This window comes from Nycticebus coucang, chromosome 23 (assembly GCF_027406575.1).
Source record: "Nycticebus coucang isolate mNycCou1 chromosome 23, mNycCou1.pri, whole genome shotgun sequence".
NCBI lineage: Eukaryota > Metazoa > Chordata > Mammalia > Primates > Lorisidae > Nycticebus > Nycticebus coucang.
Genome location: NC_069802.1, coordinates 15,687,791 through 15,702,113, shown reverse-complemented (window position 1 = coordinate 15,702,113; position 14,323 = coordinate 15,687,791). Strand labels below are relative to the sequence as shown.

At 46.1% G+C, this 14,323-nt stretch overlaps 1 protein-coding gene across 8 annotated transcripts in view; it reads left to right on the top strand.

Moving 5' to 3' along the window:
• C23H4orf19 (chromosome 23 C4orf19 homolog) overlaps window positions 1–13,479 on the top strand; it is a 106,181-nt gene extending 92,702 nt beyond the window's left edge. For all 8 annotated transcript variants that reach the window (XM_053577643.1, XM_053577639.1, XM_053577646.1 and 5 more), the window contains 2 exons: window positions 9,999–10,053; window positions 11,792–13,479. In XM_053577643.1, the coding sequence (XP_053433618.1) occupies window positions 10,022–10,053; window positions 11,792–12,701 (942 nt within the window). In that variant the 5' untranslated portion in view covers window positions 9,999–10,021 and the 3' untranslated portion in view covers window positions 12,702–13,479. The remainder of the gene's footprint in view (window positions 1–9,998; window positions 10,054–11,791) is intronic.
• Window positions 13,480–14,323: the final 844 nt, after the last annotated feature.

The following is a 14,323-nucleotide window of genomic DNA, read 5'->3' as shown; positions in this document are numbered from 1 at the left end:
GGTACAGGACCAGAAGGATGAGAAGGTTGAAGAGCAAGAAGGGATAGAAGAAAGAAAGAAAGAATGAAAAGAAAATAGGGAAAGGAGAGGGGGTGGGTAAAAGGGAATATTGACAAAAAGAAGAGAGGCACAGAAAGAGGGAGACAGAGCAATATAGGTGTACAGTACAGTACTTTGACACAACCTTAAAAAACCCCAACCTCTGGGGGTGCCCGATTGGGTGGTTCCCTTGAGGTCAGCAGCTCTTTGCTAGCCTGATCAGACACAGTACCCCCCCTCCACCAAGTAGAGAGGAAAGACAAAAATGCTATAAATCAAACCAAAACAAGCAAACAGAAAACTTTACAGGATAAAATTGGGTGAAAAACCAAATAATAGGGGTAGAAACACTAGCAAAAATGAAGTTCTAATTATTGAAAAAGGCAGCGATGGGAAATTGTATTTAAACTAGAAAAATGGAGAAAGAAAAGAAGAAAAAAAAGAAAAGAAAAAATCTGTATGGAAAAGGTTGAAATTAAAAAACAAAACAACAACAACATCAAAATAAACAAAAAACAAACAAAAAACAACCAAAAACAAAGCAGTATATATATCTTGTTGAATATTGTTTGGGCAACAGGTGGTCTTCTGGGGTATGAGATGTTAATCACAATGCTGATACAACTGGAGGCCTCTACTGATTTCTCAAACCCCACAGGATAGACACCCTAAATCTCTCTTCAGCCCTCTTAAAGGGCACTTTAAACTTCTAAACTTGCTAAGCAGAAGCTTTCCCAGGAAAGTGCTTGTGGCTGGGATCACTGCTGAAGTGGCTATCCACTTACCCAGTGTGCCAAAACCGGTCTTACTCTGCCCCTGAGGGTTAAGGCTGTAAGGCGGCTCAGTACCTGCCTTTAGGCTGCTCAGTCACTAGGTTACTAGCTCCTGCCCAATCCTTGCTCTGCAACCCTAAGGGCGGAGCTTGCCGGGGCAGTTCTCTCACAATGGCTCCCTGTGGCCCACAGCCAAACACTGTTAGCTCCGTCTGGCTCAGCAGCTCAGTCTGGGGCCCTTTGGAGAACGCCCAAAGTTCTCCACACTCCTGCTCAAGCTCTCCCCAAGGCAGTTCAACTGAGTGTCAAGTCCAAAAACACCAAAACAGTTCACAGGTAAGGCCTTTCCAGTTTGCAGTCTCGCTGCTGCTGTACTTACAGCTGCTGGCGGGATTAGACTGATCGAACACACACGACCACTTGCCAGTTTTCCACTGTTTTTGTCCTCCTTTTGGGGTCCAAAAGTCTCTCGCTGACTCCCTGTATCCTCAAAGGGATGATTATAGGCAGATCCCACCAGCCAGAGATGCCTGGAGTACTATCTCCCCAGACTCACGGTGTCCAGATGCAGGGAAGCTGTTACTCGGCCGCCATCTTGCTCTCTATCCCCAGCCTCAATTTTTTATTTTGACATCATTTCGGACTTTGTCAGAAGAGTTGGAATAAAACTGTGAAGAATCCTCACATATCCTCAGCCTAGAATCTCTGAATATTAACATTTACCACACTTGCTTTCTTGTCCTCTCTTCACACGTGCACACACACAATTTTTTTCTGAATCATTTTGCTAAGTTATCCATAGTTTAGTAAGTTACACTTTAGTAAGTTATATTCCTTTACCTCTAAATAACTCACTATGAAGTTCTTAAAAACAAAGGCATTCTCTTGCATAACCCTGCTACAATCATGAAAATCAGGAAATCAGATGGAATATGTGTGCTATTACATAAACTATGACCTTTTGGCAAGAAGAATGTGCAGCGTTCAGTTGATGTCTCTTTGAGCCTGGATAGTTCCTCAGTCTTTCTGTGTTTTTTCATCACATTGTATTGTTGTTTTTTTTTTTTTTTTTTTGTAGAGACAGAGTCTCACTTTATGGCCCTCGGTAGAGTGCCGTGGCCTCACACAGCTCACAGCAACCTCCAACTCCTGGGCTTAAGCGATTCTCTTGCCTCAGCCTCCTGAGTAGCTGGGACTACAGGCACATTGTATTGTTTTAAAAGAGTTCAGGACACTTGCTTTAAAGAATACTCTGCATGTTTCAATTAGAGTTTGCTCTTTTGGCAGGAAAGTCACAGAACTGGTGCTGAGTTCTCAGGGCACCGTGTCAGGAACTACGTGTAATTTATTAGTCTCGTTATGGCGACATTGTCTTTGATCACTAAGTTATAGTGCTGTGTGCCAGATTTCTCAACTGTAAGGATGCTATGATGGGAAGATACTTGAGACTAAATACACTGTTCACTCACTAGGCTCAGAATCACTGATGATTCTGACTCAGATCGGTTATAATAGTATCATGATGGCAGGGCGGCACCTCTGGCTCAGTGAGTAGGGTGCAATCCCCATATACTGAGGGTGCCGGGTTCAAACCTGGCCCCAGCCAAACTGCAACAGAAAATAGCTGGGCGTTGTGACGGGCGCCTGTAGTCCCAGCTACTCAGGAGGCTGAGGCAAGAGAATCACCTACGCACAGGAGTTGGAGGTTTCTGTGAGCTGTGATGCCACGGCAGTCTACCGAGGGCAATAAAGTGAGACTCTGTCTCTAAAATATGTATGTATATTATCAGGATGGCTGCCAAGCGGTGCCATTTCTACCTCCATTATTTCTCCTCTGTTAGCTGGCTTCCTACTTGTAAGACAAATCATTCCATTTCCCTTATTTTATTTGTCTCAGTGTGGACTCATGAATCCTTGAAGTAGTATAGAGTCTCACTCTGTCACCCTGGGTAGAGCACTGTGGCGTCATAGCTCACAGTAACCTCAAACTGCTAGGTTCAAGCAATTCTCTTGCCTCAGCCTCCGTAGTAGCTGGGACTACAGGTGCCCACTACAATGCCCAGCTATTTTTTATTTATTTATTTGGTTTAGTAGGCCTGGGCCAGGTTCTATCCCACCAGCCACGGAGCCTGTGGCCCGAGCCCTAACCACTGGGCAACAGGCACCCCCATTGAAGTAGTATTTATTCTAATGCTCGTTGTTCCAGCTTCAGCTAGCTTCTTACAGGCTGACTCCTCTGTCCTTCTGACCTATCCTTGTTATTTTGTAAGACTGTCACTGCTCAAAAGTAGCTCTTTCCAGATGCGCTGAGGCTTTTTCTATATTCCCATAACTTCTTAACAAATCATCAGTTTTTCTGCCTGGTTAGTAAATTCCTGGCCCTCTCTGGTCTTCTCTTCCCCCACCTCCAAAGCTACCCACTTTGATTTTTTTTTGGGGGGGGCGGGTTTGTGTGTGTGTTTTTGTTTGTTTTGAGACAGAGTCTCACTTGGTCACCCTCAGCAGAGTGCCATAGCATCATAGCTCACAGCAACTTCAAACTTTTGGGCTCAAGCGATCCTCTTGCCTTAGCCTCCCAAGTAGCTGGGACTACGGACAGCCACCACAACACCTGGCTATTTTTAAAGACGGGGGGGTCTCGCTCTTGCTAAGGCTGGTCTTGAACTCCTGAGCTCAACTAATCTGCCCACTTAGGCCTCTCAGAGTCCCAAAGGATTACAGGCTAGGATTACAAGCATGAGCAAGCTACCCCCTTTGTGAAATAGGATTTTCCAGCAAGGAGGCTTCACTGGCAGCTGACCAGGTATTAGCATGGCCACCTTCAAATACAAGATGATTTAACTTCAACACAAAACACAGGACAGGGTCGAGCCCCTGACTAAGGGCTCCAGGAGTGGTCACACCAGCATCTGTCCTAGTGGTGTTTATTTTTCCCTTGTGTAAACCAACGTGTGGTTGCAAAGGATTTGCCCTTTGCTTCCATTACTCCAAAGAGAAAGCAAATTTCTGTTCTGCTCAGTAATGACTGAGCTCTTACCTTTAAGCTCGCTGTTGTCAAAAGGGAAGAGAGGGAGAAGTCAGGCAGACTGCTTGTTTTGAACTCAGTCTCAGTGTGAAAGAGCATATGTCACAAGCCAAACTCAAGAGTGTTTCCTTTTTGCACCTGGACTGGGGAGAACTCCTTGCTGAAAAGCAAGATGTGGATGTGGGAGTGACATATGGAAAGAGAAATGGACTGGATTTGATCTGACACATCATACAAGGAAGAATAATTGTCCGTGAGGGTGTGTAGGGGCTGGGTGTAAATACATTAGTCCCCACCCTTTTTGTCAGTGGTCACACAACCTTGAACATTACAACCTGGCTGGTTGAGAGAAGGAATGTCGCTGGGAAAGGAGAACACGGGGTGAGGTGACCAGGAAGAGGCTGTCCCCACCGAGCTGGGAAAGGCACGGAAGCACGGCCAGGTCTGTAGGAAACATGTCGGGGAGGGGGCCGGAGAGAGGTAATGGGAGAGAATCCAAACTGCAGGCCTGGTGCTGACAGGGGGAGACCCCCAAACCTCCCATGGGATGGCAGGGCTCTGAAGAACAGTGTTAAATTGGTCCTGGGGTTTGCCTGAGGGAGGAGAAGAGGCTGAAAGCCACAGACATGTGTAATTTATTACGCAGGGAAGTGGTAGTGTTGGAGTTGGGCTTTTAAATCTCAGCAGTCATTTCTTTTTGGCACAGATTGCTCCTGTGGCCTGAGCCACGGAACCAGGAGGTGAAGAGAGGTTTCCCGATCCTCCCTGGGGAGGGTGCCCCAGGGACAACCTTGGTCAGCCACTGAGGAGCTAGGGACACAGGTGGCCCTCCACACATGCCTTTCTTTTTCTTCTTCTCTCTTTTTTATTTCTTTTCTTTTCTTTCTGTTTCTCTCATTTGTTTTAGAAGAAATCCTTCCCCGTGTATGGCTCTAATCATAAAGTTGACCTGAGGTGTCTTAATAATTAATATTAATTAAGAACAGGGGTTCTTATACTGAGCAGAGTGGGTAACAGGAATATACGTCCCACTTGGCCCATGTTGATCAGCAGGTGACTACGTTAGCAAATGAACTTGGTCTTCACAGTGGACGTCCCTACTGAGGCAGCAGGGTCTGTGTTTTCACTGGGGGCAAGGGAGACCACCCAGATGAGATCAAGCTGCTTTTCTCTGATCTTGCCTCAGTCCAGAGAATGTGGGCTGGAAAGGCCTGTTTACCAGAAAATGGGGGTCCCTGTCCAATCTGAACGGGGGAACCCTCACAAGTACTACTGAGTATTGTTAATGCTTGTAGGGATTATGGCGAAACTCACCCCTTTTCCCTTGTTTGGTTTGCTAAAAGACCAACTCATAATTATGGCAGATTAAGAAGAGAAAGGTTTATTTCCAAATACCATGTGCACAGGAAGAACCACAAGAGTGATTACCCAGTGTCTTAAAGATGGTCATGCTTTTATACATGCTTTTTGAAGGGAAGGGGAGAAGGCGAGTATGGATGCAGAAAGTGGTTGCTAGGGAGGATGAATAGGTGGGGGAAACAGATTGACTTGTAACTTATCCTGAGAGACAGGTATTTTGTCTTAAATGATTTGGGCCAGGTCTGCTAGCTTTCAGGGAGGAAAAGAAAAAAAAGTTACCACTACAAAAAAAAAAAAAAATGCAGTGGTAACATACATGTGCCAGGACGAAAAGAGGTCAGTTGCCCCCTCTGATCCCCTGATCAGATCGGTCTGATTTTGGCAGATAGAGGGACAGCCCCTCATGCTTTCCGATTGTGACTGGCCTTTAATTTCAAAATATTCTTTATGTTAAGTCATATTTGGGGGTGAAATTTCCTTAGCTCCTTCATACTCTTGTTCGTGTGCCCATGTTGTGCAACCAAAATATTGAATAGTACCTTCCTTGGGTGCCAGGCCACCATTTTTTTTTTTAAATACACTATATTCATATAGGACTGGGTAAGACACTGGTCTATCCTTATTATGAGAATTAACTTACATAATCCCCCAACTGTGGCATGTGGTCAGAATTTTATTGTCCTTGTTTACCGATGAGATGGCTGAGGACAGAGTCACACAGCAAGTGGGAAGCAGAGCTGAGCCCTGCGTCTGAGTTTTCTGTCCCCAGGGCCCACCCTTGTCACGTCTGTGAATGCCTTGACTGGCACAGACCCTCTCAGCTCTTTTAACATATGGCCATTAGGTAATTTATTCATTCCATAAATATTTATTAACTATCTACCATTAGGTAATTTATTCATTCCATAAATATTTATTAACTATCTACTGTGTGCCAGGTATCTTCCTGAGTGCTACAGAATCAGGCTTGAAGAAAGGCTCTACCCCTCATAGCCTTACTTCATTGGGGAAAAGATGAATCATAAACAAATAAATGCACGATAAAAAGTGCAGTGGTGGCTTGGAGCCTGTAGCTCAGCAGGTAGGGCGCCAGCCACATACACTGGAGCTGGTGGGTCCGAATCCTGAGGGCCTGCCAAACAACAATGACAATTACAACCAAAAATAGCGGGGCATTATGGTGGGTGCCTGTAGTCCCAGCTACTTGGGAGGCTGCGGCAAGAGAATCGCTTAAGCCCAGGAGTTGGAGGTTGCTGTGTGACTCTGTCCTCAGGGCACTCTACTGAGGGTGACACAGTGAGACTCTGTCTCAAAAAAAAAAAAAATGCAGTGGTAACGTACATGTGCCAGGATGAAAAATGAGACACAGTGAGAAGAGGAAGGATGACAAGAGACGGGGCGTGGGGTGGCCCAAGGGACTCTACAGATTAGTTAGTCCTCCTGAGAAAAGTCTGACTGACAAGGGGTTTGGTGCCCAAGAGCGACGTGATTTGGGGATTTCTAGTTTCCCATGCTGCTGTTGCAAATTACTACAAACTTGGGAGTTTTAAACAATGGAAGTTTATTCTCTCTTGGTTCTAGAGGCCACAAGCCTGAAACTGGTATGTTGGGCTGAAATCAAGGTGTCCCCAGGGCCACACTCCTTCCAGAGAGGTCAATCCATTCATTGTCTCTCGCATGCTCCTGCTGGCTGCCCGTGATCCTTGGCCTGTGACCTCTTTCCTCCAGTCTTTGCCTTTATGGTTACGTTGCCTTTTCCACTTCTATCCAGGATCAAATTTCCCAGCACCTCTTTCCCATAAGCATTCATATCCTTGTATTTAGGGTCCACCCACAAAATCCAGGCAGATCTCACAATGTCAAAATCCTTAATCACATCTGCAAAGACGTTCAGGAGGAGGGGTGCACATAAGGTGATATTCACAGGGTCCAGGGATCAGGACCCCGATATCTTTTGGGGAGCCATTTTTCAGCCTACCACAGGAGGTTATTTGTAGATTTTCTTTTTCAGTGTAAATCTAGTTCCCTTTAGCCAACTGACAAATCTGTATATCTTAAAAAGCAACAAGTCATTTCACTTCATAAAGGCTTATGAAGTAGCATCTCCAGAAATCCATCCATAGTGAAAGAGAAAAGAGGGATGACAGGGAGGCAGGGACACAGCCAGTGATGAAGGGTCTTCGTCTTCCCAGGGCCCGCGGCTCACGGAGACAGAGGGCAGGGGCTTTAGAGTCTGCTGTTGGCTTGTCCTTCTAAAGACCGTACCTGTTAAAAATGGAGAACAACTTAGAGATAGATCCTTCCACACTGATTTTCAGGATTTTCTGTGGAAAGAGCAGACCAGCATGGTCCATTTTATGTGAAGAGAAGATTTTGTTCAGAGGGAAAAGGTGGGGAAAATGCAGCTTGGGGGAGGGCAGGGGCCAGTGGGCAGGTGGGAAGTGAGTCTCCGTTCTGCTAGGGTTCCCATTGGGGGACATTTTTGAGCTGTGAGAGAAAGGAGACCATGAGTCAGAGCTGAAGTTGGCCTAGCGATGGGAAAGGCAAAACAGGAGGCATTAGGGTAGCTACTGATGACTCCGGTCATAATGTGCTCTTGTATATAATGTGCACCCACATTTTCCCCCAAACTTTCTCCCCAAGGAAGTGGCCAGCTCTTAGCCAGGAGAGACACATCTGGGGAGGGTTACCACTCCCCTGGTAAATGTGCAGATCGCACAGCCTCCTGCAGCTGCCAGCTCTGTGGAGGCTGTCCCTTCCCTCTCTCCTGGGAGCCCTGCCCTTCTTGCCACACTGGGGGATGTGGCAGAGATAGCCGTGTATGTGGTCAGCAGGGTAGGAGCTTCTGAGGTCACTTGGCCTACAGGCAGCCCTGGCCCTTGCCCCACATATCCATGGCCCACCTTGCCAGCTCTGCTACCACCCCCTGCCCTGATTGCAGTGCCTGGGAAAGGCTGCTCCAGCCTGCTTCCATCAGATCCCAATCCCAGGTTCTCCCTGACTGGAAGCCCACTGGGTTCACCTGCTCCTGAGTCATACTACCCATGTATAAAGCATGTCCTTATTTTTCCATCAAAAATTTGGGTAAAATAGTGTGCATTGTACACACCAAAATATGGTAACACCCCCTCAGGGTCTGCATCATGGAGCATGATCGATCAGCCATCTTACTCAGATGTCCTTTAATTCTCAGGAACTAACCCCTGCCAGGGAGCCCTCTCAGAAGCTCTCACACCGCCTGCAGCAGACCATGCCCCGGTACGGGCCCAGGTCCTCCGTAGAAGGCAGTGCATTAGAATGTGACATTTATAAGCTTCACTCCACCGTAGTCAGAATGTGATGTTTGGCTTTCTTCTTTCTTTCTTTCCTTCTTTCCTTCCTTCCTTCCTTCCTTCCTTCCTTTCTTCTTTCTTTCTTTCCTTCTTTCCTTCCTTCCTTTCCTTCCTTCCTTCTTTCCTTTCCTTCCTTCCTTTCCTTCCTTCCTTCCTTCCTTCCTTCCTTCCTTCCTTCCTTTCCTTCCTTCCTTTCCTTCCTTCCTTCCTTCCTTCCTTCCTTCCTTCCTTCCTTCCTTCCTTCCTTCCTTCCTTTCCTTCCTTCCTTTCCTTCCTTTCCTTCCTTTCCTTCCTTCCTTTCCTTCCTTCCTTTCCTTCCTTCCTTTCCTTCCTTTCTTCTTTCCTTTCCTTCCTTCCTTTCCTTCCTTGCTTCCTTCCTTCCTTTCCTTCCTTCCTTCCTTTCCTTCCTTTCCTTCCTTCCTTTCCTTCCTTCCTTCCTTCCTTCCTTTCCTTCCTTTCCTTCCTTCCTTCCTTTCCTTCCTTCCTTCCTTTCCTTCCTTTCCTTCCTTCCTTTCCTTCCTTCCTTTCCTTCCTTTCTTCTTTCCTTTCCTTCCTTCCTTTCCTTCCTTCCTTCCTTTCCTTCCTTCCTTTCCTTCTTTCCTTCCTTCCTTCTTTCCTTCCCTCCCCTTCCTCCCTCCCTCTCTCTGTCCCTCTCTCTCTCTCTCTTTCTTTCTTTCTTTCTTTTCATTTTATTAGAATCTCCTTTCTCACTGTCTGGCATTCTTCCTTGTGTGTTCTCCTCATCTGCAAAGTAGAGATGAAATACATAACTCAGAGATTTAGGGAGAGAGTCCTGGCACAGAAGCAGGTGTCAGTGACATTTGAGAACTCGGAATCGACGATTTTAGGACCAGAGGTGGGCGGGCACAGTGGCTCACACCTGTAACCCTAGCACTCTGGGGTGCTAAGGAGGGAGGACTCCTTAAGCTCAGAGCTCAAGACCAGCCTGAGCAAGAGAGAGACCCCATCTCCACTAAAAATAGATAAATTAGCCAAGCATTGTGATGGGCATCTGTAGTCCCAGCTACTCAGGGGGCTGAGCAGGAGGATCCCTTGAACCTGGGTTTGAGGTTGCTGTGAGCTAGGCTGAAGATGCTGAGGCACTCTAGTCTGAGCAACAGAGTGAGACTCTGTCTCAAAAAAAAAAAAAAAAAAAGGGACCAGAGAAGGGTGAGCAACTTATCCAAGGTCACACAGCTTGTGATTGCCTGATTACACTTGACAATCCAGGCCTCTGAACTTACACTGATAAATTTTCTACTATGATATACGCTTTATCCAAAAAAAAGAAGAAGAAGAACCTGGGAACCTGGAGGTATTTCCAGTAACCAGCCCCTTCCTGACTCAAGTTGTCAGTCACCTTTTTGCCAAAATTTGTGACTCTATTAATTTTGAGTATCTACGAAAGAACAAGCAAACATAATTCCCACGAAAATGTCATTTACTACATTCCCTACCTTTGTTTTCCAGATGGTAACAAAAAAATCATCCAGATGGGGTGCAGGTGCTGTAAAATGATTCAAAGGTAAGGTTGAAAAACTACTGCATCTACAGGGAGGGATAGATGATTGTCCTGGAGTCACTTTTAAAGACCAGGCCCGAATTCAGTGAATTTATCCAACCTGGGACACCATCAACGGTGCTGGATACATTAAGGGTTTGGAACTATTTAGGTAACATATAGGAGGACATGTGGCCTAGATTTTTAAGTTTCTTTTACTCACTTCCCCAAGAACGTTGGGAACACCGTCATTCTCTAAGACTGAATTTGGTTGGAGTTGAATTTACATTTCTCCAGAGATCCTCAACGCAAAGAAAAGCTTGGGTTTTAGAGGATGCCTGAAATGGCATTGCTGAAAATAAATTGCCCCAAATGCATATGTGCTCTTAATTTTGTCCACATTACATTTTATAAAAGTTTCAATAATGTGAGTAAACTACAGAAGATAAAGGGGGAAAAAATTAGGTCTTCCTTCCTTAACAAATAAAACTATGAGTTTTTTGTTTTTGTTTGTTTTGAGACAGAGTTTCACTTCGTCACCCTCAATAGAATGCTATGGTGTCATAGCTCACAGCAACCTCCAACTCTTGGGCTAAAGTGATCCTCTTGCCTCAGCCTCCCCAGTAGCTGGGACTATAGGTGTCTGCCACAATGCCCAGCTATTTTTAGAGACAAGGTCTCACTCTGGCTCAGGCTGGTCTCGAACCTGTGAGCTCAGGCAGTCCACCCACCTCAGCCTCCCAGAGTGCTAGGGTTACAGGCATGAGCCACCATGCCTGGCGAAAAACTGTTTTTAATTCTATTTATGCTCCAGCCCCATACATTTATAAGCTTCACTCCACTGTAGTCAGAATGTGATATTTGGCTTTCTCTCTCTTTCTTTCTTTTCTTTTTTTTCTTTCTTTCTTTCCTTCCTTCCTTCCTTCCTCCTCTCCCTCCCTCCCTTTCTTTCTTTCTTTTCATTTTACTTATTTATTCTTTGAGAGACAGAGTCTCACTATGTCTCCCTGGGTAGAGTGCCATGGCATCACAGCTCGCAGCAACCTCAAACTCTTGGGCTTAGGCGATCCTCTTGCCTCAGCTACTTGGGAGGCACCTGCCACAATGCCTGGCTTTTGTTGTTGTTGTTGCAGTTGTTTAGTAGGCCTGGGCCGGGTTCGAACCCACCAGCCCCGGTGCATGTGGCTGGTGCCCTACGCACTGAGCCATGTTTGGCTTTATTTTGTTGTTGTTGTTGCTGCTGCTGCTGTCGTTGTTTTAGCTGGCCCGGGCCAGGTTCAAACCTGCCACCCTCAGTGTATGGGCCGGCACCCTGCCGACAGAGCTACATGCACCACCTTGGCTTTATTTTTAAAATATTTATTATAAATATCTTTCATGTAACTACAGACTTCATATTTATCAGTATATTAACTGAAGAATAATCCCTCATGGGATTATTACCATTCATACTTAACCTTATATATCTCTATTAGTGGACATTCATTTTATTTACTTTATTTTAAGGTTCCATGAACCAATCTGTATGTTACCTCTCCCTCTCATCCCCACTTGGATCTCTCATTAAGATCTATGTCCAGTGATAGAACATTTTTATACCAACTATATCTATATGATTTCAATGCACTTAAATAGATTTTAAAAGTAACTAATCACAGAAATTCAATTAGCAGGAATAGTAGAAAGAAGCAAAGCCTGTGGTAGGAAGTTTGAATCCTGGGGCAAACCTGAGTGCTTTGTGTTCATTTTTCTCACCCCCCAGCTATCTCTTTGATCCAGTTCCACTGCCCTCTCCCGGCTACGACAATGAAGTCAACAGCTGCAAGTTGGATGAAGAGGACACTGTTAAATTAAAAGGCAAACAGAGCAGCGAATTCCTGGTGCAGAAGAATGACCCTCCAAGGGAGGGCTTGAGGAGGACCCAGAGCAGAGCCAGAGGAACTGGTCCACAGGAGGCCAACCGGCCACAGCAAGGGTGGCTCCCGCAGGGGGACTCTGGAGGGGGATACTTTGCAGATGGTGCTGTCAATGGCATCAGCCCCACTGCTGCTCCGCAGCCCGGCGGGAATCCCAGGCCCACCCAGGATGGCAAGAACTCCTGGGCCAGTACTGCCAACAGCATCCACCCAACTCAACCTTTCCTGGAAGCAGGGAGCACCGGGAACCAGGACCGTGCGCTGCCAGCCTTGGAAGCGACCCAAGTCACACACAGAGGAGACTCCAGAGCTCCTTCCAAGGCACAAACTCTCAGCTTAGACTCACAAGAGCTTGTCCCCCAGATTCCAGCCCCAGATTACCCTCAGCTATGGGGTCCAGCTGTAGACAGTGTTGATCATGAAGAAAAAGATTGTCTTTTCGAGAACCACACTGCAGATGAGCCCCCGGAGGACTCTCCCCCTGGGGTGGGAGAGCATGGTTTAAACATGCCCTTCTCGGTAAAGAGGAGCTGGGATTCATTAAACGAGGCTGTGGCCACAGAAGTTCTAAATGTCTACTTTAAAGAGGAGGGTCCTGCTCAGGCCATGCCTGTGGGTGACTCAGGAAACAGGCAGGAGGATGACCGTGGCTCCGACAGGGACGGGGAGACAGTGGATGAGGACGCAGCAGTGGCAGAAGCCCTTGCGGCTTTAGAAGCTGCTACCGCAGGAGAAGATGTGGATGAGACAGATTAGGAAAGGGGATGTGTGCAGGCAAGTAAGCTAGTGCATGCTGAGCGTGTGAAGGGTCATCCGCTCCACGAAGCGGAGCTGATAATTCTGCCAGCATGCACCCGTGCAGCCTTACCAGTTGTTTACATCCAGCATCAGTACCTGTTCTAATTATCAGTACCGCTTGTTAAGTATCTGTAACAAGGCTCTGTGTATTTCGGATGCCAGATTAAAAGTCTGCATGGGTCATTATGCCCACGTCCACAGCAAATGCAGAAATGAAGCAGCCTGCTTGCCAACACTCAAAGCTCTCCAGAACACCTGTTACTCTGTAGAACGCGCTGAGATCCCAACACTTAGCCTCACAGAGTGTTCTGCTTGACTATAAATTCCTTACCTGGCTTTTGAGAGCCAATCATGGTACCCAAGCCTGGAAAAGGTAACTACACCACTTAAAGTGCCTAATGTGTCCCCAGAGCGTGGCTTTTAACTTCAGGGACAATTGCCCAGGGAACTAATAACTAACCACTTGTTCAACAGCAAGTTAAGTCCAGCAGCTTTCTGGGTGGAGAAGTCACAGGTAAACAAATGGTTAGTCATTGCTGTGATGGGATTTTAAAGATACCTTGACCTTAACTTTTTTACATTATTACTTTTTAATCTCCTTTGGGGTTGGGGAGGCTGGCCAAAATGATTCTTAAAACTGCTTGTGTCATATTTGGGGTTTAAGTTCATGAGTTTCAGAACAGCAAAGCCATATACGGAACTTTTTTTGCCATTAAATATCTGATTCTGATTAAAATATAACCATCATACGTGTTTTTTTGTCTTAATTCAGAGGTAGTTCTAATTTTCCCAGACTGGGTATTAGTGATGCTGGAAATTTCCTTCAATTTAAAGAGCTAAATGACAATACCTCTCTGTCCATGGAGTGAGGTCAAACTGGTGATTCTACAATGACATGTGCCAATCTTACCTTAAGGATGAACAAGCCATCTCTGGATTCAGCCTTCTAATTTACAAAAACAAAGGCAGTCATTCTGGGCGGACCTATGGCTCAATGAGTAGGGCGCCGGCCCCATATACCAAGGGTGGCGGGTTTGAACCTGGCCCTGGCCAAACTGCAACAAAAAATAGCCGGGCGTTGTCAGGGGCGCCTCTAGTCCCAGCTACTTGGGAGGCTGAGGCAAGAGAATCGCCTAAGCCCAGGAGCTGGAGGTTGCTGTGAGCTGTGACGCCACAGCACTCTACTGAGGGTGACAGAGTAAGACTCTGTCTCAAAAAAAAAAAAAAAAAGGCAGTCATTCAGAGGCCATTGGAGGATTGAGAGGAGTTAAGGATGCTCAAAGCTATCCAGAAAAAATTACCATGGAAAGTGCTTTAGTCTGGTGTTTCCTGATATAGGCCCTGAAATCTGACTACTTTGGTTCGACTTCCAGCTTCGCCACGTGGCCTTGGGCAAGTAATTTATCCCTTCTCTTGTGCCATTTTCTAAGTGAGAATAATGATAGTGTGTGATTGTAAAGATTAAATGAAATTAGGTGCCTGGCACTCAGCAAGTACTCAAAAAATAGTGTCTTATTCGTTAAAAATGAATTCTTTGGCTCGGCACCTGTGGCTCAAGCGGCTAAGGCACCAGCCACATA